The sequence below is a fragment of the Marmota flaviventris genome, chromosome 9, assembly GCF_047511675.1.
Source record: "Marmota flaviventris isolate mMarFla1 chromosome 9, mMarFla1.hap1, whole genome shotgun sequence".
Taxonomy (NCBI): domain Eukaryota; kingdom Metazoa; phylum Chordata; class Mammalia; order Rodentia; family Sciuridae; genus Marmota; species Marmota flaviventris.
The window spans coordinates 133,188-155,709 of NC_092506.1; the positions used below are offsets into that span (position 1 = coordinate 133,188).

General features: G+C 55.4%; 4 protein-coding genes across 7 annotated transcripts; 3 read left to right on the forward strand and 1 right to left on the reverse strand.

Annotated features, from left to right (window-relative positions):
* Window positions 1-400: 400 nt before the first annotated feature.
* Bet1l (Bet1 golgi vesicular membrane trafficking protein like) lies at window positions 401-16,903 on the reverse strand. Of its 3 annotated transcripts, XM_027953500.3 has the most exons (6): window positions 15,661-16,897; window positions 14,440-14,531; window positions 14,094-14,150; window positions 13,854-13,953; window positions 4,628-4,695; window positions 2,333-2,452 (listed from the first exon to the last, which is right to left on the reverse strand). In XM_027953500.3, exons 1-6 carry the CDS (start codon window positions 15,677-15,679, stop codon window positions 2,420-2,422), a joined length of 369 nt encoding a protein of 122 aa, XP_027809301.2. In that variant the 5' UTR covers window positions 15,680-16,897; the 3' UTR covers window positions 2,333-2,419. The 3 variants fall into 3 exon arrangements, with proteins under 3 accessions (XP_027809300.3, XP_027809301.2, XP_027809302.1); XM_027953499.3 differs by lacking the exon at window positions 4,628-4,695 and having other exon boundaries at window positions 401-2,452; window positions 15,661-16,903; XM_027953501.3 differs by lacking the exons at window positions 2,333-2,452; window positions 4,628-4,695 and having other exon boundaries at window positions 11,444-13,953; window positions 15,661-16,882.
* Scgb1c1 (secretoglobin family 1C member 1) lies at window positions 4,493-5,739 on the forward strand. The gene is made up of 3 exons (XM_027953502.3): window positions 4,493-4,644; window positions 5,090-5,289; window positions 5,707-5,739. The coding sequence occupies exons 1-3, from the start codon at window positions 4,500-4,502 to the stop codon at window positions 5,737-5,739; spliced, it is 378 nt and encodes a 125-aa protein (XP_027809303.3). The 5' UTR covers window positions 4,493-4,499.
* Window positions 7,605-10,102, forward strand: Cimap1a (ciliary microtubule associated protein 1A). 2 transcript variants are annotated; one of them, XM_071617012.1, is made up of 6 exons: window positions 7,605-7,713; window positions 7,888-8,088; window positions 8,501-8,602; window positions 8,761-8,882; window positions 9,515-9,655; window positions 10,013-10,102. In XM_071617012.1, exons 1-6 carry the CDS (start codon window positions 7,605-7,607, stop codon window positions 10,100-10,102), a joined length of 765 nt encoding a protein of 254 aa, XP_071473113.1. The 2 variants fall into 2 exon arrangements, with proteins under 2 accessions (XP_071473113.1, XP_027809299.3); XM_027953498.3 differs by lacking the exon at window positions 9,515-9,655.
* A 34-nt stretch (window positions 16,904-16,937) lies between the features above and the next one.
* Window positions 16,938-22,317, forward strand: Ric8a (RIC8 guanine nucleotide exchange factor A). The gene is made up of 10 exons (XM_027953503.3): window positions 16,938-17,128; window positions 17,524-17,571; window positions 17,658-18,248; window positions 18,464-18,555; window positions 19,058-19,208; window positions 20,132-20,227; window positions 20,352-20,496; window positions 20,575-20,719; window positions 21,089-21,208; window positions 21,509-22,317. Exons 1-10 carry the CDS (start codon window positions 17,045-17,047, stop codon window positions 21,627-21,629), a joined length of 1,593 nt encoding a protein of 530 aa, XP_027809304.3. The 5' UTR covers window positions 16,938-17,044; the 3' UTR covers window positions 21,630-22,317.
* The last annotated feature ends 205 nt before the right edge of the window (window positions 22,318-22,522 follow it).

A 22,522-nucleotide genomic window follows, 5' to 3' on the forward strand; every position in this document is an offset into this window, starting at 1 on the left:
GATTCCACCAGCCAGGTGGAGGGGGCAGAGGGACCTGCCCAGTGCCAGAAGCCTTATAGGCAAGTGACAGAGGAGCCGGGAGGTTCTGTTGCAGGCTCCAGCCTCCTGATTCTTCAGCTGACTCACTGTCTTCTGCTTCCCAGTTGGCCCATGGGTACCAAGGACTCATTTACTTTATTTACTACTGTCTCCATCCACATCCGAGACAGTCCTAGCAGAGCACTGCTACATGAATGAGTGGATGTTTCAAGCTTGTTATGGTTTCAAGTTCCCCCAAAAGCTCACACATAGGGCTGGGGTAGAGCGCTCAGCAGTAGAGCGCTAGCCTAGCACATGTGAGGCCCTGGGTTCGATCCTCAGCACCACATATAAATAAATAAAATAAAGATATTATGTCCAATTACAACTCATAAATAAATATTTTTTAAAAAGCACACACGTGAGACAATGCAAGGTTTGGAGAAGAAATGATTGGGTTATAGCCTTAATCTAATCAGTGAATTAATCCCCAATGGGATTAAACTAAGTGGTCACTGGAGGGAGTGGTTTATTGGGGGCATGGCTATGGGGTATATATATTTTGTATCTGGAGCGTGCAGTCTCTCTCTGCTTCCTGATCACCATGATGTGAGCTATTTCCTTCCGCCACCCTCTCCCACCATGTTGTTCAGCTTCACTTCAAGCCCTGAGGAACCGGCCTTCTATGGACTAAGATCTCTGAAACCATATGCTTCCAAATAAATCTTTCTTTCTTTACACTTGTGCTGGTAGGGTCCTTTAGTCATAGCAGCAAAAAAGCTGACCAAAACAGAGCTCTGTTCGGATCTCAATCCTGTGACACCCACAAAGGCCAGACATGTCCCTGGCATCCACAGCCCTACATGTTCCCCATCACTGACTGTCCAGCCCTAAACCACACATAGGGGGCCTCCAAGTACTGCAACCATCCCCCAGGCCTGTGTCTGGGTCTGTCACCAAGTGACAGAGACAGGCCTACAGGTTCCACTCCCCATCAAAGAGCCTGCTCCCCACGAAGCCCTGGGCCTCCTAAATAATGCACCACAGGTTTCTCCTTATAAAAGCTGCATGGACTGAGGAACAGGAGGACCTCGGATTCCAAACCCAGAGGCTAGCCAGGGCCTCAATCCTCGCTCACCTTGATGAACCACTGCTTCAGCACCTCACGTGCCCACTGGCAGGCCTCACAGCTCTCTGGTAACCTTTAAATGTGCTGTTGTGCACTGAAGAGAGCACAGAGAGTGGGAGACAGAACACATGCACCCACGTATCACAGGACCCTTGGCCAGAAACAACTGGCTTGAAGACTCCAGCAGCTGGGCCCACCCAGGCCAGTCGATGGGATACATGGAAGACGAGGGCCTCATCTTCCTCAGAACCCACCCACAGCCTCAGAATAGTAAAAGGAAGGAGACTCCAGCCTCCCCACACCTCTTTGCCTGCCCTAAGGGCTGAGCCCCACTTGGGAGGAAAGAGGAACTCAACAGGAACTCACAACAGGACTCGTTTTTCCTTTTTGCAGTTTCCAAACTTCGCCTGCATCTTGCTCATCTCCTGCACCTTCTGTGGAGAGTCTTGCCAGGTGTCTGTTTTGCACAGACACTGCTGCCATCTCCCAAGTCAGTGCTCTTTCTTCCTCCCCATGTCCTCAAGTGCTCCTGTGGGCACAGACTCAGAGTTCAGCAGGGCTAGGCCTGTATGGCTGCGGCACAGGTTGGGTGTTCTGACCACAAACTGATCTTGCCAGCCTCATATATGCTGAGGACTTAGGCTCATTTTATGTATAAACAGCAAATCTGCAATCTTGACTTATTCTGGACTTTCTAGGAATGCAGCTTTCATGCAAACTGAGAGGTGGGTATTTTGTTCAGGATTCCACCAGGGCTGCTCTCCACCCTGGAAACCCTGCCAGTGCCATTATCTGAGAGACAATGACAACCACCCACTGTGGCCACACTGTGGCCATGGTGCAGTACACACTGCAGCTCTGCCTGGGTGTTTGCATGTCAGAACACTCTCTGTTACTACTTCCCTTCACAGCAGTTTGGAAAGTGTCCTGATTGTTTTCAATTATGGATTCAGATTATATTACTTTTGGATTTCAGTGGAGAGTAGCAGAGGGGCATTGTTAAGGATTATAGAAAGAGATGTTAGGTCTGGGGGACAATAATAGCTGGGGTCTGCAGCCCCACACTGAGGTCAGGCACACTACCAGGTCAGTGCCTTGAGGGAGTTGATGAGGGCCAGATTTCTGAGCATGTCCCTGCAGTCATTCCTGATGTCAGGGAAGGGCTCCCTGAAATGCTGCACCATGTACCAATGTGGTTGTTCTTCCTGTCTTCCACCTTGTGAATGTCAGTCTTGCTCTGCAGGTCAAGCCTGTCTTCATCAGATATTGGCCTCAATATCTGAAAGGCAGCAGCACACACAGCATCTAGGCAGAGGAAGAACAAATGCTCTGTGGCTCTAAAAACAGGTGAAAAATCCAAGAACTCCCATCATGGAGAACAAAGGCTGTGCAAACAAACAAGCTCCAAAAACAGGATGGGCTCATGTGAAGCTTTTCCTACGATGACACATTCACCCTTTTTCCTTTTTCTTTTTTTGGAATGAGGATTGAACCAAGGGGTGCCTACCAGTAAGCTACATCCTCTGTCCTTTATATTTTTTTAGAGAGTTTTTGCTAGATTGCCAAGAGTCTTACTAAGTTGCTGAGGCTGGCCTTGAACTTGTGATCCTCCTGCTTCAGCCTCCCAAGTCACTGGAATTACAGGTGTACACCACCACACCCGGCTATGGGTGACAAACTCAGTACATGGGCCACTGCTGGTCTTCCTTTGCAAGTGACAGGCATGGCTGATCTATGCCTGCACTGGGACTCCCAAGACTTACTGTCAGCAGATCCCGTGGGTGTTAACCATCGCCTGTGTGGCCATCCATCCTCAGATGACAGGACCTGATTAGAAAACCACAGACTCCTAGAGCTAGGTACGGTGGCACATGCCTATAATCCCAGTAGCTTGGGAAACTAAGGCAGGATGATCACGAGTTCTAAGCCAGCCTCAGCAAAAGTGAGGGGCTAAGCAACTCAGTGAGACCCTATCTCTAAATAAAATACAAAAGTAGTAGAAGATCCAGAATCAGACAGAAAGAATCCGCTCTCTTGAAGCCAATCCTATTCCACACACCTGGGAAAAGTCCAGCTCAATAACCCTGTGCTGCTGCTGCTGCTGGTTCCCTTCCCTTCCAGACTCATTAAACATACACAGAATAACACAGTTCTGGGAATCCTCACATGCCATAACTCACTTCCCTCAGTGAGGATGCCTCTGGGCCTGGGAGGCAGTGACAGATCTGGCACTCCGCGCAGCTCGGCTTCCTTGTGCCTCCTTCCCACAAGTTGGAGGGCAGCAGCCACATCTGCACAGAGGGATGAGCCCTCCGGGAGCCACAGGTAGCTGTCTCCTGCCTCTACCTGGCCTTGCAGATGAGCCCTCCGGGAGCCACGGGTAGCTATTCCCTCCACGTGGCCCTGAGTATCTCCTAGCCAGGCAAAGGCCCCAGAATCTTGCTCAGTATCCCTGGAGGCTCCATCTTGATGTTAAAGTCCTCACTCGCTTTGACCCGTTTATAATGAAGAGCAGGATGCCACAGTGACAGGCCCAAACAAGGACGTGGGCACAAAGGGCTTTGCTCTGACAATACAATGTGTGTGGGTGGGGGGTGGAGTTAGGTTCTGAAAGAGGGGTCTGCAGGGGCTGGGCAGGCTTTGAAACCAGCGCTCCTGCAGGGGAGTGTGCAGGGTTCCAGAAGGAGCCATGAACCACCAGGTGGCAGCAGGGGACAGGAGGAGAGGCGCCAGGCCACAGTGGGAGTGTCTGGACTCTCATCTGAAGAATGACTGCCCTGGGACAGTTCAGCTCGTGGCCCGGGAGCTGAGCCCCTTCCCACAGTGGCAGGTGCTGGGACTATCTGCCCTGGCTGACCTGGCCATAGAGGGAAGACATGTTACCAGACTACAGCTCTTCCTCATTTCCTGCTCTGACCAGCCCCTACTGGTGGCTCCTTGTCACTTCTCAGGCCACCTTCCTTTCCCTGGACTCTATGGCCAGGTCCCCTCATTGCAGGAAGCCCCCCAACCCTGTGTCCTCACATGCCAGGACTTTCTCCTGCCTGCCACTCCATTTGAATAGTAGGGAGGTCCCGGCCCCTGCCCTTCCCCAAGTACGGAAGGGGCCACACAGCACATTGAGTAGAGGGGTCAAGGGAATCACAACTCTCAAGAAAGGTCTGGGCCCCACCACCAGCATCCTCACGACCACTTGGGCATCCGGCTCCACTGCCCCTCCTCACTGACCCCCACACAGGGCCTCCCTCACCTAGGCTCACCCCCTCCCTTCACCAATTACCCAGGCTGGTGCTGCTTAGCACCTGGTGGAGGATGAGGACATGCCTGGCCCAAGCTTACCTGCCAGGTCCTGATGGACAGGTCGGCCAACCCCTGGGCAAGGTGCCACCAGCTAAGGCATAAAAACCTGGAATCTACCAAGGCAGCTCCGGAGACTGTGGCCATGAAGGGGAGCAGCACACTCCTGCTGGTGGTCCTCACCTTGTCCTTCATCTGCGGTGAGTGTGGCCACACTTCCAGCACATTTGGGGGGCGGGGTGCCTGGGAAGCTAAAATCCCAACATCAGGTCCCTCACCATGGATAGTGCCTGCCTCCAGCACAGACCACCCACAGAAGTTTCCTGCTGAAACCAAGCCTCCATTCAGACCACCCCAGCTCATGTCACCATCATGCCCAATGTCACCCCCTGCAGCCCAATCCAACCTGACCCTGACCTGCTGAGCACCAGTTCAGACCAGCTGTACAGCAGGCGACCCCTATGTCGACCCCTATGTCGGGTGTTGACTTTCCTTCCCGGGAGTGGAAATAGGAGAAGCTGAGATGGGGGGGGGGCGCATCTGTGGCGGGTGGGGCTGGGGGCATCATGGAGGAAGATATACGGAAGGGCAGAAGACACAGAACTTGTAGGCTCTGTCCTGGCATCGTCTCCCTTCGCAACACAGGGCTGACGACAGGGGAGGACAGCAGTGAGTTTTTCATGGACTTCCTGCAAACCCTGCTGGTGGGAACCGCAGAGGAGCTCTATGAGGGGCCCCTGGGCAAGTACAACGTCAACGAGGATGCCAAAGAAGCACTGACAGAGCTCAAGTCCTGCATTGACAACCTACAGCCCATGCACAAGGCGGAGCTGGTCAAGCTACTGGTACTGGGGCCGGGGGTATCCCATTCTCTAAACATCTGCAGTCCCAAAACCCACCCAAGGCATGGCCTGTGATTGCCAGCCCACCCCCACAGATACCCTAACCTGCCTCAGCTGAGGTGGACGTCCCATACTCCCCAGCCCACAGAGAAACCCCTAGGTCCCTTGGACCTGCTCCCTCACAACCTGTGGGATAAGCCCCCCAATGGCTTGTGCACATACATGCTCAGACACACAGGTGCACACACACAATGCACACGCACAACCTGCATGCACACAACACCTCCCAGCTGCAGGGAGGGGTGGGCTGCAATGTGCCAGAGCCCTTCTCCCCCAGAGATGGGTCTGTCTGCTGCAGAGAGCTCTGGCTCTGCAGTCACTAGTCAGTGGCTTTCCAGTCCATACTCATCTGCCTTCCAGGTACAAGTGCTGGGCAGCCAGGATGACGCCTAAGTGGACCTCAGACAGGGCTCCTGACAGCCACAGGACCAGCCACAAAAGTAGCCACATGCATGCTGCCTCACTGCTTCTTTACCATGAATAAATTTACCCTTGAACCACTAAATCAATAAAGCCTCCTGCAGCCCAAGCTCTGGTTCCTCGTCTCTCCCCCCACTCAGGGACATACGAAAGGGCACATCAAGAGTATACTCGGGCCAGGCACAGTGGCACATGCCTGTAATCCCTGAGATTTGGGAACCTGAGGTAGTATAATCACAAGTTCAAGGCCCTAGGCCACTTAGCAAGATCCTATCTCAAAACGAAAAATAAAAAGGGCTATAGATGTAGCTCAGTGGTATAGTGCCCCTGGGCTCAATTCCCAGTAACAAAATAAAAATGTCCACTTGGGGACCTGGCCAACATAGACAAGAGCAGTCACCCGCAGGAGCACAGACATGAAAGGAACCCCATCCAGAGGGATGCACGAGAGCAAGGGCACAGGGCTGAGACTTGACCCAGGTAGACACCACCTAGGCAGGAAACAGCACAGAACACAGGCAGGCAGTCATGTGGACACAAGTGGCCTGCAGAAGGGAGATGCTCTGCAGTGGAAGGCCAGGGCAGGAACAGAGAAAGCACTCAGGGCTACTCTGAGCTTGAGACCCTGGATGGCAGCCACATGCACACTAGTGGAATGCAACAAGGGCTACAGGCCAGCAGGGTCTGAAGGTCAGCCTGCAGAACAGCAGTGTACTAGCTCTTGCCCACTATGATCAACACAGATCCTAAGCTTAGATCCAGGACCCCCAACAGCCAGAACCTTCCAGCACCTTTTCCATAGCTCAGTGGATTCTAGTGGGGGCGATGCTGAGTGGGATCATCAAGCTGGCTCCTTGGCCACCCAGGCTGTGGACCATGTGATCTCACTTGCTCTGTTCCACCCCCATGCACCTGTCCCAGATACCGGAGTCCAGGCCTGGAGAGGGTGAGGTCCCTAGTAAGGGTGGAGCCTGGCAAAGGTGGGGTCTTATGAAGGTGCTGGGATCCCAGGGAGGGAAAGGTGGGGTCTGGCAAGGGTAGGACCATGGGGTTCCAGGGGAGGCTTGGGCCTGGTTGGGGAATCCAGGGTGAGGATGGGGCCTTTTGAAGGTTGAGGGTCCCTGGCAAGGATGGGGTCCCTGGTAAGGACGGGGCCTGGGGAGGGTGGGGTTCCTGGGGAGGTAGGGGCTAACAAGGGGCCCGGGTAAAGGCCATTGTCTCCATCACATACATTGTGACCTAGAACACCCCATCCCACAGAGCCGCATTCCAGAGCTCAAGAGCTCGGACCTTCCCCAATTCTTGAAGCCTGTGGAAGAGAGGGAGGTCCTTCTCTCCATGCCCCTTTCTGGGAACGGCCTGGCATTGAGGCCAGGGGGACAGGACTACCTGTGAGGAGGCTGGGTCACAGGTTGCTCTGAGCCTGCTCCTGCAAAGAGGTGAGGTCTCCCAAGCAGGCCCCTCCCTGCCCACTGCACAGCGTCAGCCAGAAAGCTGCCCACCAGTGTCCACAGCTCATGTTGTGTCCCACCCAGGATCCTCTGAGTAGGAAGAACTTGCCCAGGCCCCCTTAGAGTCCGTCATGGGACAGAATAGATAGCTCCTCTGGGCTTGCACCAGAGTCCAAAACTCCTTACCTTGGAGGTGTGAGCTCACTACACTACACCAAGCAGAAAGCTCCCACTGCCCATAATTGCTCAAAACCCTACAGAGGAGGCCTGTGGTTCTGTCCCATTAGTGACAGCAAGCCCAGAAGTGGGGACATAGGAAGCTAGGGTGAGATGGGCCAGGGCCTCCCCAGCACCTGGTCACCCTCTTATCCATGGACAGAGGCAGCTATGACAGAGGAGGTATGGGTAGGCACCTGGAGACCCCATCGCCCCAGGGGGCCCATCATGGCCCTCTACAGCAGCCCTGGACCCAAGTACCTGATTCCACCCACCACGGGTAAGAATCTGAGAGCTTTGGGGGGGGGGAGGGCAGGGGGAAGAGCCAGGAGCAAGGCCTGGGATGGCCTGGGGTGGGCTTGGGTGACCTCAGTGGCCCAGGGCTTAGTCCCTGACTCCCAGTGGGGAGGAGGGGTCTGTGGCTCCAGGCTGTTCAGAGCCACTGTGCCCACAGGCTTCATGAAGCACACACCCACCAAGCAGCGTGCTCCGGCCTACAGCTTCCGTGGGGCCCCCATGCTCCTGGCAGAGAACTGTTCCCCAGGGCCCCGCTACAGTGTGAACCCTAAGATGCTGAGGACTGGCAAGGACCTTGGCCCTGCCTACTCCATCCTGGGGCGCTACCACAGCAAAACAATGCTAACACCTGGCCCAGGTGAGTGACCCCACCTTGGACTCCTGACCTGAGCCCTTACCTTCCCTGCTGGGTGGCCAATGTTGGTAGCCTAGTGTTGAGGCCAGGGTATGCACTAACTCAGTGGGCCTCACCTTTCCTGTGCCCTTTCTGCAGTGGGCCAGGCACCATCTGGTGTGAGGAAACAAAAACCTCCAGTTTGGCCCTCATTTGGAGTCTTGGGGCCAGGTCCACATCAGACCTTACTCCCCCGGCTCAAAAACAACCCCAAAGTCAGTATTTTCATCCTGGACACTCCTGACCACCCTCATTCATCACCCACATGGGGGCCCAAAGACCTCATGCCTGGAATGTTGGGGCACACTCCTTGAGTGCCACAGCTGGGGGTATCCACATCCTTTTTGTTCGTGTACCTCCTTCCACTGCCCGCCAGGTGACTACTTTCCAGAGAAATCTACCAAGCATGTGTTCGACTCAGCACCCAGCCACTCCATCTCTGCCCGAACCAAGACCTTCCGAGTGGACAGCACCCCAGGTCTGCAGCAGCCCCCACAATAACCTGTCTGACTGGAGTTGGGTCCCAGAAGGGGGCAAACGAACAGCCCAAGAGCTGCTCTCTTAGGGTGGAGAAGGCCCGGAAAGGAGCTAGTAGGCCACATTCTGGTCTGAGGCTTCTCCTCATCCATCCCACAGGCCCTGCTGCATACATGCTGCCTGTGGTGATGGGGCCACGCACGGTGGGCAAGGTCTCCCAGCCCTCCTATTCCATCAAGGGCCGGAGCAAGCTGGGCAGCTTCAGCGACGATCTGCACAAGGCAAGGGTCACACCAGCTGAGGGCAGAACACAGACCCCGTGAACTGCCTGGTCCTTCCTCTCAACACCCAGGGCCCACCAGTGGAGCTCTGCTGAGGCCCCATGCCCCCTTTGCCCTCTATGGCTTGTCACATGCTGGGGCTACACTTAGTAGTGAGGAGGGACCAGGGCCCCAGCATGGGAGGTTGTGGCACCACTGAACACAGAAGGGGTTTATGGGATGTTGCCCAGAGGAAGGAAGGAGAAAAACAAGCATGAGCTATTTTGGGGGAAGAGGTTCCAGCTGTGGAAATAGCTGGCAGGGTGGGCATGTGAAGCAGCATCAGGAGCACACACCAGGCCAAGGCCACTGCTCTCAAGCTCAAGAGGACAGCATCCCACCTGAGAAGGGGCCTCATACACACGACAGTGGTGTGCCCAGGGTTGGCACACAGTGGGAGATTACCATAGTGAAGCTAAAATTGAGGGGGTGACATCATACAGTGGTGTTCCATGAGCAGTAGGGTGTTGTTCCAATAGTGATAGACAGCTAGGAGCTGTCCCTGGTGACTCAGGGCCTGACACCTGTCCCTGCCCTCTGGGGCCATGTGCCTAGGGCCGGCCAAACCTGTCTAAGCCCTCTTCTTCTCCCAGACCCCAGGTCCTGCGGCATACCGCCAGACTGACGTGCAGGTGACCAAGTTCAAGGCTCCACAGTACACCATGGCTGCCCGGGTGGAACCCCCAGGGGACAAGACCCTCAAGCCAGGACCTGGAGCCCACAGCCCTGAGAAGGTCCTGGACAAGCAGACTAGAGGGGGTTGGGTGAGGGTCAGGGGACCCAGTCCAGAGTGGGGGGGGGGGGAAGGGCCTGTACCCTGCAGGGGCTGCTGAGGCCATGTACCCTCAGGACCCTGTAAATTTCCACTATTCACCCAAAGGCAAACCTCCAGGCACAAGGACCCCATGCCCTAGCCCTTTCCTCCAGCTGGCTGGCTCTGCGTCCCAATGCTGTGCCAGTCAATGCTGAGCACTGTGTTTACAGACAATGTGGCCTTGAGCCTTGAGCTATCTTGGCCCCAGGTTCAGGAAGAACAGCAGCCCAGCCCCAGTCAGGGTTTAGGATCCTCCTCACAGCCTTTCTTCTCCTAGGTGATCCTTACCAAGCCTTGTGCCCCGATTGTCACCTTCGGCATCAAACACTCTGACTACATGACACCCCTGGTTGTTGACGTGGAATAGCCCCAGCCACCCCTGTCAGCCTGTACATATCACCTCCCACAAGAGATCTGCAGGGCTGACAGTGAACTGAAAGCTCCATCAGTTGGGCCATGGCTGGCCTGGACCTGTGGGGCAGAGCATGCTTGTTTGGACAGTTGCGAAAGTGGTATTTTTCTATGCTAACTTCCCATTTGCTAATCTTGTTTCCTGCTGTGCCTGAATTACTTAATAAATCACGGATTCCACTTGTAAGGTTCTACCTTGGAGGAAGGATCAAGCTCATCCAGAAAGGGGCAACTAGGGGCTATCATTGCTGGCCCACACAGGGCCCATCTGGCTTCCTGACCAGTAGTCTTCCCAGGGAAATAGGAAGGCCCAGGAGCCTTAAACCTTGCCCAACACCTGTGCTACCCTCCCATGAGCTTTATCCCTCAGTACAGCCCTCCCTCTGAGAAGTGGGGTCTGAGCCCCTACCCTTGAATCTGGACTACCCTGAATTATAATAAGGCACAGCAGAAGTGGTATTGCCTGACTACCCCTCATGGGTAGTCAAGCAGACTAGAGGGGGCTGGGTGAGGGTCAGGAAGAAGGAAGAGAGGAAGCTTAATGTATACAATGCCACATGCAGCATCTAGGGCAAGCAGTCCAACCAGGTCCTCAGTTCACACCAGCTGAGAGAGCATTCAGGGGATACAGCCCCAGCCCCATATCTACCAGCTGAGGCCTTATCATGGCAGAATGGAGAAAGCCATGCCATGATGCCACAAATTCTGACCACAGTGGCAGTGAGAAATGTAGACTATTATTGCAATTTTAAGATGCTAAGTCTCAGGGCATCTATTAGGCATTAACAGCTAACATGAGGAGAATGTGAACAGATCACTGGCATCTCAGCTGGGCTCCAAGAGAGGGATCTGCAGAGGCTTCCAGCAGCCTGAGGCCAGGCCTCAGGAAGCAAGGTCTGGAATTCCCTTGGGCTTTGGGGAAGGTCAGTGCTGGGCAAGTGGCCCTACCCAATGCACCTGTGATACCACCACCTGTACAACATAAAGCACAATACAGTTGCTGACTGTCACTCAGCTGAGTCCATGCCAGGCTGCATATTACAAGCATTTCATGCGCATCCCCTTATCCCTTAAAAGGTAGCACTAACATCTTCCCTACTGGAAAGGCAGAATCTTGGACAGAGAAGGGACACAGTGCAGGAGGTGGTAGGTCTATGTCTGTACTGCCGCAGGTGGTCCTGCAGGAGCAAATTAGGAGGACAAGGGGTTCCCCGAAGTCAGGGAAGGGAGAGCCTGTGGACCAGGGTAAACTCGAAGACTCTCTTGGATCCGCAGGAAATAAGAACAACAAAGAATATGTGCTTCCTTCTTCACAAAGCTATTTATTCCACATTTTTATTGTTGAGATGTGCTTGAATTGTGGCATAGCCTGGCAGCTTGTTCTCACACTGGGCCCCCATACTGGGCTCTCACCCCTCACATTGGACCCCCAAGACTGTTTCTGGAATACTGGTATTGGAGACCAAGTCAGCAAAACCCACTTACCCATAGGGTCAGGTGCCAGGTACACAGGGCTGAGCTGGAGGACCATGGTTAGAACCCTTCAGGAAACTGGCCTGACCCAGTGGCAGTAGGGCTGCCATCCCATTTCATAAAATTCATAGAATGCAAGGAGAAGAACAAGGAGCAGACAAGTAAACTAGAAAGGAACTACAAAACAGACCTGAAAACTACTGGAAGAACTGTAAGAGCTGTGGAGATAGAGGAAGACCTGAGGCAGAAACCCAACTGGGGGGTCTCGGAGACAGCAAAAGCACTTCTCCAGGGGAAGGTCATCATGAAATACAGGTCTAAATCCTTAGTATCACAGGCAAGATAAGTGGGCCCTGACCATGGCAAGTGTGTCCTGGCATCTGGTGGTTCCCATGGTTCGGCCATGTTCTCAGCAGTGCATGACCCAGGACGACGGGGATGTAGAGCTGGCATATGGATGTGCCCTCTACAGTGCCTGTAGTGACCAGGTGGCGACACAACACAGGTAACTGCTACCATGTTTGGTGATGAACCAAGGGCTAAACCAAAGTTGTGGAGGGTGACAAGGGTGACAGGGCCTATGAAGAGATGCCCAAGAAGGAAGCAAAAGCCAGAACAGCCCAGCTGGGAGAGTGTCAGGGAATTAACAAAGACACAGAGAAAGGAGGCAGTGAGAACTGACTTTGTGCTGGAAAAGAAAAAACCAAAGGCAGCAGATCCTCCCCCTCTAGAGGCTTAGGGGCTCAGCCAGGTGCAATGGAAGGGCCAGGAGATGAAAAAAGGGGACTGTGGTGAGGACCTGCTAAATAGAGAAGGAGGAAGTGACAGGTGCCTGGGACTGTGGCCAGAGTAAGGCAGGGCCAGGACACTGAGAGGACAGGCTACGGCTGTTCTGTGTCAACATGGAGCTCAGAGACGGTTGGATGGACAGGCCTCACGATGTGGCACACTAGTGGGGGACAGTGAGCCAACAGTCCTGGGGAAGAGAGGGAATGACTGGGAGACAAACTAGAATGAAGACAAAAAATGACACTGAGCTGCAGGGCTAATTCCTTAAAGATACTTTTCATGTGAAGACAAAGGTGCGGACCCTCAGTAGCTGCTGGCTTGGCCAGCCCCATAGTTCAGTTTGTATTGGCCTAGAGCTGGCCAAGTGAGTGGTGAGGGTCAAGGAAAGACAGGAGGAAAGGGCAGTCTACAGAGTCAGGGACAAAGATGATAGCTCAGAGCAGCCCCACAGCAAGTTATGGGAGGGAGGGCGACTGGCTGTGGGAGGCAAGGTAGGGCAGAGCAAGCGGAGGGGTAAAGTTCTCACTACAAATAGCACAAGGTCTCTCAACAGGTGATCTCCACCCCTATAAGGAGGGTGCTTACAGGGAAGACCTCCCCAAGGAACTGCCTGACTTTGTAAAGCCACACTGGCCTGTTTCTTGATTATTTTCCAGGGGATACATCTTAGGCACTAGGGAGCTCCTAAATCCTGAAGACGTCATTTATGCTCCTAGACATACAACTATGTGACCCAGAAGGCTCCCAGCCCAGTGCCTCCAGGTAAGGTTATGATGCACTCCTGCATCCACAGCCCCTGATCTTCATGGGGAACTGATCTCATCCAGGAACTTGAGAGCAAAGTCCTTAGAACAGGGCTCTTGGCCCACACTGGTCTAAATAAGTACTATATCCAGGCTTAGGACCCTTCATTGGAGGAGACAGCTCAAATGGGGTTCTCAGCCATACCAGCTCCCTGTGTCAGCCTCGGGCTGTTCAGATCACAGACACAGCCTCATCCAGGCATAGACAACACAGGACAGAAAAGCCTTAAGATATCAGACCCCTGAGGACTGGGAGGCTCAGAAAAGAGCGGCTGGCCATGAGTAGACTCATTCAGGACTCAGAGCTGCTCTGCTCAGAATGGGTGTCTCTGGCATCCAGGAGTAGGGATGGGGGCTGGGCCTTGGTTTCCCCTAGGCAAGGAAAGGGTCCCCTTCACAAATGGAACCAGGCAAAACAAGTTCATCAGGTCAGAGGCAGTCACAGTTCCCACCACAAAGGAAGAAGATTCCTGATCATGATGATAATTTCAAAGGAATATTTTGTAGATTTAAGTCCTGAAGAGCCCAGGATACCAGGTGAAGAAAACCCTGGCTGCCCTTGGCTCCCACTGGTTCACGTCCTTGCCCTTGACAAGAGGTAGGAGAGGATGAAGAAGGCCACGATCAGACCCAGAGCCATACCACACAGAAGCTTCCGGTTGTCTCGCCCAGACCGTGCCATCGTGGAAAAGCGCTTCATGCTTCCAGTGAGCAGGCCAGTCATGCTTGTGAAATCCGAGTCCTGGGGAAGGGGATCCAGCAGGATCACATAGAGGCGGTACCTTGACCACCCACCCACACCAGCACTGGAGAACAGAGATTGTGTAGAACACGATGTGGAAACAGAGCTGGCTGTGACTCGTGCATACTGTAGACCCTTACCATGCCGTCCAGGTACCGGTTCTGGTCTTCTGCATCCCTATCGATGTCTAGGGCCAGCTGGTCAAAGAACACAAAGGGAAGGATCAGGCCAAGGCAGACACAGAATGTAGCACTCACCCTCCCTTAAAACCAGCCAGAACTCTGCCCACACTCTGCTAGATAAGGTACCACCAACAAAGACTGGAAAAGTCCAGGTATCACCTTGAGCCTCACTCAGGTGAGCCAAGCCAGGGACAGATGGAACAAAGAGTGTGGATGACTGCCCCCCAATCCCTCTGGGCTCATCTATCCACCCTCTGAGGCCTACTCTTCCACCAGGTGGAGGGGAAAAAGGGCCACCACTGACCGATTTGAGTCTGGTAACCTTGGAGGCCAGGCTGTCAGCCATCCGCTTGTTCTCCCGGTCTAGAATCTCCTCCACAGCACCAGGGTTCTGAGCTGAAAGAAGAGAAAGGCTGAGGAGCTGTATCCACTCATGAGTGTAGTCTCTGATCCCTCTACTCTAATTGATGCTGGCCTAATCAGACACTTGGGGGACTGGGACAACTTAGTCTGCTGAGAAAGTCCAACCCTAACCCAAGTTCCAGTAGTTGAACCATGTATGTGTGAGACTGGCTGTTAAGCACATGTCACGAAAGCACACATCCTGCATGCACACCCAGGTGAGGGTGGGCAGGCACCCCCAACACACTCGGTCCAACAGTCCTTTGCTGATACTGAGCAGGAACCTGAGTTAATCCCAGAAATGCTAGGAAGTTGCAACACTTGCCTCCATGGATATCGCCATCTTTGAATGTCAGACCCGTTCTCAAAGAAAAATCTGGTAGAAGCACAGAAAAGAAAGAAAGAGCGCCCAGAAAGGTGGCAGGAAGACCCTGCAGGGATGCGCTCCAAACTACACTCGGAGGAAATGACAAGTAACCAGACCAGAATATCTGGAAGGACCTTTACCCCTGAGAAAACGAATGAAGCCCCTAGCTCCAAAATGTGAGCAGATGTGAGCCCACCTTGCGTCCCACACAGGGCCTCCTGCAAACCCAAAGCACAGTGGGTGCAGGAACCTGACTGTGATGGGTAGGACCAGATGATGCAAAAGGGTGAGAACCGCCTTCCCCCAAACAGAGTACAAATTCCCGCTGGTCCAATGGACAAGAAGAACCGACATGAATCGCAGCCCCAGGAATCACTGGGGTGTACAGACTCCAAATAAAGGGGTGTCAAGGCCCGGCCAAGCACTTCATGTTCATTACTCCCTTTAGTTGACACAACAGCCCAGGCATCACCATCTCCTTTGGGAGAATAAGAGCTCTGAGAGGGGACCACAGGAGGTGCCCTAGGCCCCTAGTCCACGGAAGCTTGCCTGGCCCTTTCCCGCCACAGCTTCTGCCCCTAAGGACTGGCCCAGCCAAGACCCCTCCAGCCTCCAGCTCACCCACATGACACAAAGCACCTCCGGCTTCCGTCCCCAAGCCGCCTGAAAGGCCCAGCCTCCAAGTCCCCGCGCAGAGTCCTTCCACCGAGGGCGGCAGACAGAGACTCGGCCCCCGGCCCGCTCTAGTGCGCTCACCTCGAGTCCAGTCCGCCATGGCGCCCCGCTCCAGTCTCGAAGCTAGTCCCCAAGACCACCACCCGTGCCCAGGACGTGGCTCCGACACCTAAAGAGGCTTCCGGCTCCGCCCCTCGTAGGCCACGCCCCTTTGACTCCAGCTCTTCCGGTTTATGGGTGGTGTCGCGTGGGAACGGAAATGACGAAGGGGGGCGTCCGCTCTCACGACCTCCGGTGGGTGGATGCTGTTAGTGCTCGGATGAGGTCTGTCAGCGGGGTCCTTCCGGCCAGAAGCTCACAGGTAGGCACTGGACGGAGGGACGGCCCGGGCCCGCGTTCTAGCAGGTGGGTTAGAGTGGGACTCAGGTGCGAGCGTGGCGCCACCGAGCCCGGTACCGTCTCTGTCAAGTGGAGATGGGTGCCGAAGACACGGCGTAATACGCAGCGGTGAGAAGTACGCAAAGAAACGAAGGAAGGACCGGTGCGGGGCGTAGGAGCCTTGGAAGCGGCGCTCGCGAGAGCCTGGCACAAAGCCGGTGCTCGGTGACCTCTCGCTAAGAGTGAGGGGCTGTGCCCCAAATGGAGCACAGCCTGTGTGTCACTTAATGCTCAGAGCAGCCCCTAAACCGGGCGCTTCTAGCAGTGTGCCTGGGTGCCGCCCACGGCAGCCTTGGCTTTCGCCTTGACCGCCCCTCCCGCTCCCGCCTTCTCTCGGCCTACCAAGGCCATCGCACGTCGCACCTGCCGCTCCTTCGGCTTGGCCGGGCCTTCCTCCAGACCTTTCCTGGCCGTCCTGGCTCCTCAAAAATGGCACTTCCTCGGGCCCTCTGCAGCCCACCGGACACCCCTTTAAAAACAGTCCTAGTCCCCTGAGCGCCTCACGCCGTCTGGTTCGCTTTCCCCCGTCTTCCCCTCTGGAACGCGAGCTCCACGGCGGCAGGGACCGACGGGTCCCGCCCTCCTGCGGCCCCAGCGTCTCTCACGCGGGAGGCGCGCTGCAGACTCCAGTCTGAGCGGGGAGCGGCCCGGGACTGCCAAGTCCCGCCTACGCCCCGCTTGATAGCCTGCGGGGCGGGGTCTCAGGGCCTCTCCGTCTGCACCCTCGCACCCAAGACGCCGGGGCACAGAGGAGGGGTCGCTGTTCGGCTCCGGGGCCACGCGGACCTGGGTCGGCTGGTCACCGGGCCGGGCTGCGTTGGAGGCCAAACCTGGCGGTCTCGGGTGCCTCCGGCCGCACCTGCGGGGCCCAGCCACCTGAAGCCGCGCCGCCGGAGGCCCCGCCCCACGCAGCCGGTCCCGGCGTCCGTCGCGCGCGGACGCTGAGCTTCCGGGCTAGGGTGGGGCCGGCGGGTTCGGCGGTTGGCCTCTGCCTGGCCCGCGCTTTGCGGGGCAGGTTCTGGGGACCATGGAGCCCCGGGCGGTTGCGGATGCCCTAGAGACGGGAAAGGAAGACGTGATTACGGAAGCTCTACGAACGTACAACCGGGAGGTGAGCGGGCGCCGGCGGAGAGGGGCGTTCCGGGGAGGGATCCCGTTGCCTGTGCGCGGTGGCAGGGAGTGTCTAGGTGCGGAAGGGAACCCTTGGCAGTGCGGCGGTGGAGTGGGAGCCCGGTCTGGGGTGCTGTGGCCGAGGGGCGTTCCGGGGAGGGATCCCGTTGCCTGTGCGCGGTGGCAGGGAGTGTCTAGGTGCGGAAGGGAACCCTTGGCAGTGCGGCGGTGGAGTGGGAGCCCGGTCTGGGGTGCTGTGGCCGAGGGGCGTGTGGGTGGACCCTGCCATCGGTTCAGAGTGGTGTTTGCTGCCTCAGAATTAGAGGCAGGGAGGCCAGCCCTAGAAACACAGGCCCTACCTGCGTGTGGATCTGACTTCACTGGGTCTCTCTGCAGCACTCCCAGAGCTTCACCTTCGACGAGGCCCAACAGGAGGACAGGAAGGTGGGTGCCGGCCCAAGGGGAAACGGTGCAGGGATGGGCTGCCCAGGAAGAGGGCCTAGTGGAGTCGCTCTTCTTCCTGCCCACAGAGACTTGCAGAGTTGTTGGTCACTGTCCTGGAGCAGGGGTTGCCACCCTCGCACCGTGTCACCTGGCTACAGACTGTCCGTATCCTGTCCCGGGACCGCAGCTGCCTGGACCCATTCACCAGTCGCCAGAGCTTACATGCACTAGCTTGCTATGCTGGCATCTCTGCCTCTGAGGGGTCTGTCCCAGAGTCCCCAGATATGGACGTCATACTAGAGTCCCTGAAGTGCCTCTGCAACCTCGTGCTCAGCAGTCCAGTGGCACAGACACTGGCAGCAGAGGCCCATCTGGTGGTGCGGCTAGCAGAGCGTGTGGGGATGTACAGCAAGAAGAACTTCCCACATGATGTCCAGTTCTTTGATTTAAGGCTCCTCTTCCTACTAACAGCACTCCGCACTGATGTGCGCCAGCAGCTGTTTCAGGAGCTGCATGGCGTGCACCTGCTGACCCACACACTGGAGCTGACACTGGGGATGACCCCAGAAGAGAGCCCACCTGATCTCCTTCCTCCCCAAGAGACTGAGCGGGCTATGGAGATCCTCAAGGTGCTATTTAATATCACCTTTGACTCCATCAAGAGGGAAGTGGACGAGGTGAGTGGTGGCCTGAACCCATGGGTGGTTGCTAACTCAGCTGGGACATTTTGTGGACCTGCCTTCCACAGTACCTTCAAGTTCCTGGGTGTCAGGCATGGTGTGGACCAGGTGTGCAGCTGAGAAGGTACAATGGTTAGTGCCGTAGTCCTGGAGTGCAGCAGTTGGGACAAGTGGGGCTTTCTCTCACAGAAGCCACTTTCTGTCTTTGTCAGGAAGACACTGCCCTTTACCAGTACCTGGGAACCCTTCTGCGGCACTGTGTGATGGTTGCTGCTGCTGGAGACCGCACGGAGGAGTTCCACGGGTGAGGACAGGGCCAATCCTGGTAGGAGGGACATGCTCTGATGTCTGGATTGCGACCCCCCACCATGGCACTGGACCAGAACCACGTGGGAGCCCAGACCCTACCTTAGAGTCTGTATGGGCAGGACGGTATCCTTGTGTTTACATGGAGCCTTGGGTGCTTCTGTTGTGTGAGTAGGATAAGAGCCATGAATTTAGGGCCAGGGTGTTGGGCAGTGGCCAAGGTTGGCATGGTATTAGGGCAGTCTTGGTGAACTGTGCCTGGATTGGCCTGTGTTTCCAGAGATCAATCAGTACTTCAGCACACAAATGTTGGGGCAGATTGCCACTCTGGGGACCACCATACACTTGGGCATACCCCTGAGATCAGTCCCTACCCTTGGCTGTGATCCCTAGAACTGCTCTTCAGGCTCCCGGACTATGGCTCACATCTGTGGCCCCTCCAGAGATTGTACCTGCACTTAGGATTAGCCCTGTCAAGGCCTCTCTCCATCTGTCCCCAGCCACACAGTGAATCTCCTGGGGAACTTGCCTCTCAAGTGTTTGGACGTCCTCCTCGCCCTAGAGCTGCATGAAGGCTCCTTGGAGTTCATGGGAGTGAACATGGATGTGATTGGTGTCCTCCTCGCCTTCCTAGAGAAGCGTTTGCACCAGGTAGGCAGGGTACCTGCTGGGCAGTCCTCTGCAGTGGCTCTGACCTTGGCTGTTTGCACAGCTGTGGTCATTGTTTCTACATGTGGACAACCTTATTCATTCAAGGCTTCATTTCTGCCCACTGCTACAAGGAGTCGAGAGTCTCTCAGGTTCTAGCAAGATGCTAGCAGTCACACTTTGTGGTTCCCTCTTTAGTAATCTTGAGAAGCCCCTGCTTGTGACCCTCAGCCTCCTCATATCCCTGTGCATGGGCAGCCCCCTTGGTCATAAGCATAGCTGTCCCTCTTAAGGAGATTCACCAGGGATTTCCTGGTGAGCCCACAGGACATCCAGACAGCTGGAACTCTAGTCCTACCAGAGCTTACAGACATTAAGCCAGCAAAAGAGCCACAGACCAAGATTGCCAGATCTCTGGGAGCCATGTTGCTGCGGTGGAGTATGCTTGCATGCATGTGGACTGAGTGAGGAGGGTGGCTGCCTGTCCTTACTGCTGCAGCTGCTGGTGTTATGCTCTGGGAGAGAACAAGGGAGGCCGGCAGTGATAGGAGCTCCCTGCTCGCTGTCCAGGAGGCACAGAGAGTAAAGGTTCTGTTGTTTCTTTTTGCTGTCATTTTCTGAGAGCAGGATGCCAGTGGTGTGTAGACAAATTGGAATACTTTGTGTTCTGCTTACAACCCTGGTTTATAGATGGTAAAGTTAGACTTAAAGCATTGAGTTGTTGGCTCCAACTCATAAAGCTTTCAACTAACTTCCTGAGTTTGGGCCTATTCCCATCCCTTTCGAAACTGACAGACACCTACCACCAGCTCCTGGCCCTTGGGGACTCCCAAGCCTCTGCTTCCAGGACTAGCCAGGGCATGTGTAGCTGCCACCCTTCACCCCAAGTCAGATGGAGTACTGCCCAGTGACGGGTCCCTCTGCAGACCCACAGGCTAAAGGAGAGTGTGGCTCCTGTGCTGAGTGTGCTGACAGAGTGTGCCCGCATGCACCGTCCAGTCAGGAAATTCCTGAAGGCCCAGGTACTTGGCAGAGAAGCCAGAGCTTGTGTGTGTGTGTGTGGGGGGGGGGGGTGCGCGTGGCGGGACCCTGGTCACAGACTTCAGGTTGCTCCAAGCCTAGGCTGAGTGCCAGCCACTTCCCCAGGTGCTGCCACCTCTGCGGGACGTGAGGACCCGGCCTGAGGTTGGGGAGCTACTGCGGAACAAGCTTGTCCGCCTCATGACACACCTGGACACGGATGTGAAGAGGGTAGCTGCTGAATTCCTCTTTGTGCTGTGTTCTGAGAGTGGTGAGTGTGGGAAGCCCAAGCCCCAGGCCTGCCCTGCCCCAGCCATATTCACCCACTGACCTGTATCCTGGCCCCCAGTGCCCCGATTCATCAAGTATACAGGCTACGGGAACGCCGCAGGCCTCTTGGCTGCCAGGGGCCTCATGGCAGGGGGGCGGCCTGAGGGCCAGTATTCAGAGGACGAGGATACGGACACTGAGGAGTACAAGGAAGCCAAGGCCAGGTGTGTACCCCAACACACTTGGGATTCCCTTCACCCCCGCCTCCATTCCTGCTCCCCACCCATCTAGACTCCTGTGGTTGGTGGGACAGGATGAGGAACGGAAAGACCCTCCGGAATCTGATACCTGTTCCCAAGGGATGTTGTCCTGAGCATGCAGGGAGGGCTTGGGCACCGGGAGCGGGCAAGGCAGGAGCTTCTCCTCCTGGAGGGAGTTTTCTCCTGTGGTTGCATGCTCCCCTCCCTCCACCAGGTAAACCTGTATCTTGCCACTCTAGGCCTGAGCAGGAAGGTGGGCGTCCACCTACCCATGTAGCCCCTCTTGTCCTGGAGAGTTACTAACACATTGTCCATTCCCCCTCTGGGATGCAGCATCAACCCTGTGACAGGGAGGGTGGAGGAGAAGCCACCCAATCCTATGGAGGGCATGACAGAGGAGCAGAAGGAGCATGAGGCCATGAAGCTGGTGAACATGTTTGACAAGCTCTCCAGGTGTGTTGGGAGGAGGAAGAATGGACCCACATCCCAATGTGAGACCAGAGGAGGGCTTAGGGTCCTGAAAGGCTGCGTGACTCATGTTGGAAATCCTTGAGCAAAGTTGAGGTTAGACTGATATTGTGCCAGTGTTCAGGTGATGAGAATGAGGCCAGGAAAGGAAGGGACTGCTCAGGGTCTTGAAGCCAGGGCAGCAGCTGAGATCTGAGCCCAGTCAACACAGGGTTCTACGCGGGTGGCCCCGGCCTTCCAGCACACCAGGCCTCTTCCCCAGCCCTACTCACCTTTCCCCAACAGGCACAGAGTCATACAACCCATGGGGATGAGTCCCCGGGGTCACCTCACATCTCTGCAAGACGCCATGTGCGAGACCATGGAGGGACAGCTCTCCTCAGACCCCGACTCGGACCCTGACTGAGGACAACAGCTCTTCTCCCCCGCAGAACTGGTGCTGCTTCCAGAGGCATCCTTAGGGCCCCAGCCTGGGGAAGCCACACCCACCTCTCCAGCATGGAGACACTTTTCTACCCAAGCTCTGCTAGTGCTTCGCCTGTGGTCTGATTTCTTATCTTTAGGATCTCAGTGGTCTTGTCCTGCTGTAAACCTGGGAACTCAGTCTTGACTTTCACAGATGAAACCATGTCTTTGATAAGTGCTGAGGATGCAGGGGTGGTGGCCGAGGACAGGGCCTGTCTTGACACACAGGCCAGCATGCCTTGGGAGGTGGGGCTCAGCAGGGGAGCACACAAGGCAGCTGTCTGAACAAGCTGGTGTGTGGGGCATGTGCTGCCTTTCACAAGGGAAACAGTCTGCTAGAACATGTAAATGTGTCAGGAACACTGAGCACCCAGGTAAGCGCTGTAAGCTCTGCTGTCTGTCCTCGCTATGGCCTCTTCTACTTTCTTCTTGGCCCTGGCTCAGTCACCCGCTACAGTATCCACACATCTGAGCTCTCACTGGTTGTGACAACTGACTCAATGCTATCCACTGACTTAGATGATAAATACTTATGTGGAGGCAGATGCCCCTCATAAGGCTGTAAGTTGAAATCTCAAGATTTCTAAGAGCCACAAAAACATCACAGAATAAAGAAGTATTTCGGGTGAGACTGTGTGTGAGAGAAAGAGAATATGTGTAAAATATCAAAGGACCATCAAACAAACCACCTTTGTCCTTTTCAGAAGTAAATACTTTTCCTAGATCACCATGCATATTTTGTCATCACTAAGGAATAAGGTCACGGGACCCCCTTACGTGTTTAGTTAAGTCTGTCCCTGTCAGCTCCAGCCCAGGGCAGGTACAGCTCAGGGA

Coding starts and splice junctions, on each gene's coding strand:
- Scgb1c1 (XM_027953502.3), top strand. CDS start 4,500: ATGGACAGGTCGGCCAACCCCTGGGCAAGGTGCCACCAGCTAAGGCAT. Junction 4,645..5,089: donor CACCTTGTCCTTCATCTGCG/GTGAGTGTGGCC, acceptor TTCGCAACACAG/GGCTGACGACAGGGGAGGAC. Junction 5,290..5,706: donor CGGAGCTGGTCAAGCTACTG/GTACTGGGGCCG, acceptor TCTGCCTTCCAG/GTACAAGTGCTGGGCAGCCA.
- Cimap1a (XM_071617012.1), top strand. CDS start 7,605: ATGACAGAGGAGGTATGGGTAGGCACCTGGAGACCCCATCGCCCCAGG. Junction 8,603..8,760: donor CCGAGTGGACAGCACCCCAG/GTCTGCAGCAGC, acceptor TCCATCCCACAG/GCCCTGCTGCATACATGCTG. Junction 8,883..9,514: donor TCAGCGACGATCTGCACAAG/GCAAGGGTCACA, acceptor TTCTTCTCCCAG/ACCCCAGGTCCTGCGGCATA.
- Bet1l (XM_027953499.3), bottom strand. Junction 13,954..14,093: donor ACCGGTACCTGGACGGCATG/GTAAGGGTCTAC, acceptor CCCCTTCCCCAG/GACTCGGATTTCACAAGCAT. Junction 2,453..13,853: donor CAACCGGAAGCTTCTGTGTG/GTATGGCTCTGG, acceptor TCCTCTGCCTAG/ATGCTGTGTGTGCTGCTGCC.
- Ric8a (XM_027953503.3), top strand. CDS start 17,045: ATGGAGCCCCGGGCGGTTGCGGATGCCCTAGAGACGGGAAAGGAAGAC. Junction 17,129..17,523: donor TACGAACGTACAACCGGGAG/GTGAGCGGGCGC, acceptor GTCTCTCTGCAG/CACTCCCAGAGCTTCACCTT. Junction 19,209..20,131: donor TAGAGAAGCGTTTGCACCAG/GTAGGCAGGGTA, acceptor GTCCCTCTGCAG/ACCCACAGGCTAAAGGAGAG.